Source organism: Prosopis cineraria, unplaced genomic scaffold, assembly GCF_029017545.1.
Source record: "Prosopis cineraria cultivar Desert tree isolate PC_DT_omini unplaced genomic scaffold, ASM2901754v1 PC12, whole genome shotgun sequence".
Classification (NCBI taxonomy): domain Eukaryota; kingdom Viridiplantae; phylum Streptophyta; class Magnoliopsida; order Fabales; family Fabaceae; genus Prosopis; species Prosopis cineraria.
In genome coordinates this window covers 40,272,925-40,277,153 of record NW_026555343.1, presented here as the reverse complement: position 1 = coordinate 40,277,153, position 4,229 = coordinate 40,272,925, and the positions used below count along the sequence as shown (strand labels likewise).

Genomic DNA, 4,229 nt, shown 5'->3' with positions numbered 1-4,229 from the left:
ACCAATAGCCACGTTATCTCAACTAGTAAAAGGTTGTGTTAACTGTGGTCTTGAGTTTAAATCCCAAGTATACAGCTATATTAAATATTCGTTGGGAGATTTTGTTGCCAGTGTGATATTACTGGGCTCTATCTATGAATAATGGATAATTGTATTAAAAAAAGAGAGAGATTAGTTTCATTTTAACATCATTTTCTTTATGTATATAACCAGCATTCACATTCTGAAATTCAATTAACGGAAATTATCCTTTACAGAGAAAGAAACATTGACCACTATCAGAAAGAATGCAACCTAGTTACCTAATAACCACAATGGAAATGGAACAAAAATCTATAGTTTGACATTTCCAGATCGAGCTTTTCATTATCAATATACAAGATCGAAATAGTAATAATACACGCGTGCGCGCGCTTTTTAGAGGAATTCAAAGCCAGTCAAATTCATTCTCCATTAGAGCCGACATTGATTGGAAATCCTCAGAGCCATGCAACATTGAATAATCGGAAACATTCAAGCAGGTTTCATCCGAAATCAGAGGAGACAAACGATGACAACATTGAGGATCGGCGTGAGTGTCTACTTCCACTGCAACGACTTTATTCTCAAAACAAGATGGTTCTGAAATATCCATATTCCGAAGAAGATCTGAAAACATAGTCTCTTCGATCTCAAAATCCGCCATGAAATCCAACAGGTTGTTTGTAATTCCCTCCGAATCCACCAAAGGCGGTGCCTGCATTTTCGCATGATCGCAGGTAACATTCATGCCATCACGATTCGAAGAAGCTGCGGCCATTAATGGTCGGAGTTCTTCGCTGAGTGTCACCTTGGTGCACCTTGTTGCTTTGGTTCGAATCAAGCATGGACCTTTATTTGGAAGCTCTGGATCCGGGTCGGTGTCTTGACCGGCTAAACATGAGGAACTTGGTTCAACACCACTTGAAGTGGTGAGGGATTTTGAGTTTCCACTTTGAAGCTTCTTTACGATGTTGGTGTTCCAGTAATTCTTTATTTCATTGTCTGTTCGTCCTGGTAGTCGTCCAGCTATCAAAGACCACCTATAAAATTAAACACGCAATTCATTGTTAATAATGCTGATTTTTGCTCCTTCATACATATTGTTACTTTGTTTAGCGCCGCCCTGAGACAATTCACCTGATACATCATATTAAATGCCAGAGCTACGTATATTCGAACAAAATTTCATTACAAGTCATTCAAAGATTGTTCTAATATTAAATGATTGTCTCTCTATCCTTATTAATTTCCTTTCGAGTTTGAATGGCTTAAGATAGTTCTTAAGTCACACATATTATTACAGCAACTTGAAAGCAGAATATGCCATAACCTAGATTATCGAAAGGAACTGATACTTGAAGAGGGATCAAAAGAGGACCTATTTCCAAGAAGATTGTGAAGCCTGATGATGAGATCCTCTTCGTCATGAGTTATATTTCCTCTTTTGACATCAGGTCGTAGATAATTTAACCATCTCAGCCTACAACTCTTCCCACATCTCTTGAGACCTACATATCATAACAAAACTCCTTCAGATATTTACCGGTGACGATACACATAAACCTGAACAATTCCAAACCAACGAATTCAATAATTTACACACACATGTATAAAAAGCATGGGATCTTGGTAGATATAGTCACATAAATAATGCCTAAAAAACCTGCTCTTTTGGGAAGGTGTCGCCATTTTCCTTCACCATGAATCTTGATGTAGTCGATGAGAATCTTGTCTTCAGCAGCTGTCCATGCTCCTCTATTCAAACCTTCCTTAGCACAGCAAGGACTCCTTCCCATCTTCTCTTTCTATTCCGTGAACTGAAGGATATATAAGAGAGCAGTGATATATGTGTGTGCGTGTGTGTCAGGGCAATGAAAGATGTTATCTTTGCCAGCAAGCTTTCGGTTATATATATATATATATATATATATAATATGTACATATAACTACTTCCCGAACAAATTGAAAGGTTTGTTTTGGTCTTAAATATAAAACTTCAGTTCACTATATGTCTTCAAAATTTGTATTTTTTTTCATCAAATTATTATTGATTGCACTTATTAAAAGATGGTTTCAATGTAAATGATTAAAAGGGATATTAAAAAAAAACAAACACACTTATTTTTACAAATAATTAATTTTTTAATCACTTTAAATTACTTATTTAACTGGGACATTTAAAACTGCAGAGAGCATATGCTCATAAGGAGGCTAGGGCTTTAAATAATTGAAACGTCCACTACCGTCAATTGTTAATAGACCTAATGGACCCGGATTTAATTGAAAACATTGAAGAATCCAAAAAGAACATTTGTTTTAATTGCATTTGCCTTATAGGGACCATCTAGCTGCCTGTGTTTCTTCCCGGAGACTTTTTTTTTGGGATCCATTTCCTTTCTTAAAAAATATAAACCATATTTTTAGGTTAGATATTAAAATATAACTTATTTTTAGTTTTTAAACGTGTAATTAATAATTTTTTTAAATAACCTTAATAAATAAACCACTTATCCCATCACCTTTAAATGAGATACTCTATTAAATAGGGGTAAACATGTAAAGATAATGTCAATTCAAAGATAATTAACTAACTTATTTAAGAATATAATTTGGTTCAAAATGCCTTATGTGTTTTACTGGAGTGAGAAATTATTGTTCACTTAGTGTTTATTATATATTGACGTTTCTAACAATTTTGATTATCATTTATAAGAGTTTAAATTAAATCATAACCAAGTTATTGATTAAATGCACTCCTCTTACATTGAGAAAAATTACAAGTAAGGCATATAAAATTTGTAATTTTACACCTTCTACTCTTGATATTTTGCACCCCTAAACAAAATAAAAATATTTGACCTCAAAAACTTATTAGAGATGCATGTAATATAGATTTTATTGATAACATATGAAAGCATATTTACACCAAGAAACCAAATCAACATGTTTAATATAATTTTTTAAAAAATAATAATGATTATCAATCTACTTATGCTTTTACAATTTTAGTACTAGTGTAATATTAATTATTAAATTAATAATTAATATAACAAATTATTTTTAATTTTTAAATTATTATTTTTATAAAATATTATTTTAAAGTGAAATTATGTTGCACCCTCAGGGAGTAATATTATCATTTCTTAATGACCGGTGAAATTCTAATTCTTGGTGAATTCAAAAGTCAATTAATTGTATAACAAGAGTTTGAAGGAAGTTTGATAGATGACTTCCATGGTGGATGAGTTATACTACCTTTGTTCAAAACTATAACGCATTTTTTATGAAGTAAGATATTAAAAAATATAAGGTATTTTGAGTTTTTTAAAGTACAATTAATGAGTTTTTCAAAAAAAATCTTAATTAGGGGTATAATTAATAAATTTTTCTAATTGAGACACTCAATTAATTAGGAGTAAATATAAAAAGAGTGAGTAATTTTAAAAATAATTAACTAAATCATTAAATTAAAGAATATAATTTGATTAAATTTTTTATAATATTAAACAGAGGGAATATATTTGAATTTCCACACATTGTACTTTATTTATTGCCAAAGCCTATATTTATTGTATTTGCCTTCTATTTTTTTAATACCTCATTATATTTTTTAATATATTTTTTGGGTAAGTATAAGGAGTGAACTTTATCGACAGTAAAGAATATCTCCCTCAAAATACTAAGAGCCATGAATAGATTTTTTCCAACTAAATTGCTATATGTACAATGGCAGGTGTTCGAACCTTCAAAAGTAATGAGAGCCTCTACCACTCACGCTAACTTTAATTGGTTACCCTTTGTTTATTTATTGTCTCTTGAATTCCTAAACAACAATTTTTTATTATCATTAATTATGAAGAAGGAAAAATTGAAAAATTACATGTTTTGTTAAAAAATTTTAAGGATGTAACTATATATAATTTCTTGATAAATACAAAGTTAATTAACTTTGCCTTATATTAAAGACATGGGGAAGTATATAAGTAAATTACAAAAATGAAAACCATAAATAAGACCAACCCAGCGACCCTTCTAATGAGAAGCCATGCACACGGGATCTTCTTCCCTCCCATCTAACTTTCTCTGACATACCCCTTAAAAGTTAGCTGAATATTATTGTATTATATAAAGCTTAAATGCTAATAACGAATTTCACGTGTTCATATTACATATCATTGAAGGCCATCAGGAATTGAATAAGTTATATT

At 30.9% G+C, this 4,229-nt stretch overlaps 1 protein-coding gene across 1 annotated transcript; it reads right to left on the bottom strand.

Moving 5' to 3' along the window:
• Positions 1-279: 279 nt before the first annotated feature.
• On the bottom strand, positions 280-1,817 carry LOC129288769 (transcription factor MYB1-like). The gene is made up of 3 exons (XM_054925501.1): positions 1,685-1,817; positions 1,400-1,529; positions 280-1,061 (listed from the first exon to the last, which is right to left on the bottom strand). Exons 1-3 carry the CDS (start codon positions 1,815-1,817, stop codon positions 428-430), a joined length of 897 nt encoding a protein of 298 aa, XP_054781476.1. The 3' UTR covers positions 280-427.
• Between the last annotated feature and the right edge of the window lie 2,412 nt (positions 1,818-4,229).